Below are 1,641 nucleotides of genomic sequence, written 5' to 3' on the forward strand. Positions count from 1 at the left end.
AGTAGTGGATATATGTATATGTATAACAGATTCACTATGATGTACACCTGAAAGTAACACAGCTTTGAAATCAACTATACCCCAATAAAAAAAATTTTTTAATAAAAATGAAAATAATTGGATAGCTAAAAAAGAAGGAAAGAAAGCAGAGAAGTGATGGCAAAGAGGAAGAGAAGCATGTGGTGGTAACTGGAGACAGGGAGCTTCCAGAAAAAAAAAGATGCAAGGAACCTGGATCCTTGAATGCCTGTTGAGCACATCTACCAACCTGGATCACTCACCTTGGACTCTTCAGGATAGAGAAAGTATCCTTCATTCTTTAAGCTACATTATAGTTATAGCAGACTAGCGTTTTACTTGAACTAATACATAGTCCATAACTCCTGACTCCTAGGCCTCTGTTCCATTCCAGAGTCCTCACCACCCTCCTTCTAAAAAGCCAAGGCAAGGACACTGGATCCCCACCTCCCCCTCACTGACCTTTCCAAGACCTGAAGGAAAAGGCTCTGCCCAGAGCTCCCTTCACCTCTTTGTTTCGAAGACTGTAGATGAGAGGGTTGAGCATTGGAGTGACAATGGAGTAGAAGACAGAAACCACCTTGTTGAAGTTGATGGAAGGGACCACTTTGGTCCGGACATACATGAAGAAGAGTGTCATAGAAGAGGCTCACCACAGTCAGGTGGGCTGCACAGGAGGAGAAGGCCTTCCGGCACTTGGCAGCCAAGCGGATATGCAGCAGCGTCCAGACAATGTTGCCATAGGACACAGCGATGACTGTGGAGGAGGTCAGGAGCACAGCCAGAGAGACCAGGAAGTCTGTGGTCTCCTTCAGGGTGACATCCGAGCAGGACAAGGCTAGCAGGGGTGAAGCATCATAGAAGAAGTGATCAATGACATTGGGGCCACAAAATGTCAGTCGGGACATGAGGTAGATGGGCACAATGGGGATGAGGAAGCCAACCAGCCAACAAGCAGCTGACAGACGGAAGCAGCTGCCCCAGGACACCAAGGCCCCATATCGGAGAGGCATACAAATGGCCACGTAGCGGTCATAGGCCATGGCAGCCAGTAGGAAACACTCCGTTGCCCCAAGGAAGGTAAAGATGAAGAGCTGGGACAGACATCCAGCATAGGAGATATTCTTGCCCCCGTGTCCCCCAATAAAACCAGCCAGCATCTTGGGCACTGTGACTGAAGTGTACCAGATTTCAAGGCAGGACAAGTGTGTCGGGAAGACATACATCGGTCTACGTAGCTGGTGGTCCAAACCCACAACCAGGATGATGGCCAAATTCTCCACCGAGGTGAACAGGTACATAGTGAAGAAGAGAGTAAAGAAGAGGAGGCTCATTTCATGCACCTCAGCAAAGCCCACCATAACAAACTCTGTTATGTGGGTCCAGTTTTGGTCACAGGGCTGCATATGTGAGTAGTCTCAGCCTCACAGATAATGACAACTCAAGGAGAACCTATGAGATGCCGGACTGAAGTATCTTTCACTTCAGGAGAGGAAAATAAAGTCAAAACGCTATCCTTAACTCTCAAAAAAATGTATAGTCCATGAGGGGCACGAGAAAACAGACGATTAAAGTACAAAATGGAAAGTGCTAGATAGAAATAAGACAGGATATTAATGGGAG

At 46.9% G+C, this 1,641-nt stretch overlaps 1 protein-coding gene across 1 annotated transcript; it reads right to left on the reverse strand.

The window, feature by feature from the left end:
* Positions 1–472: 472 nt before the first annotated feature.
* On the reverse strand, positions 473–1,424 carry OR6Q1 (olfactory receptor family 6 subfamily Q member 1). The gene is given in 2 exon segments (XM_067751742.1): positions 473–656; positions 658–1,424. Coding segments are annotated over 2 exon segments (951 nt in total).
* Between the last annotated feature and the right edge of the window lie 217 nt (positions 1,425–1,641).

Source organism: Pseudorca crassidens, chromosome 9, assembly GCF_039906515.1.
Source record: "Pseudorca crassidens isolate mPseCra1 chromosome 9, mPseCra1.hap1, whole genome shotgun sequence".
In the NCBI taxonomy this organism is placed as follows: Eukaryota; Metazoa; Chordata; class Mammalia; order Artiodactyla; family Delphinidae; genus Pseudorca; species Pseudorca crassidens.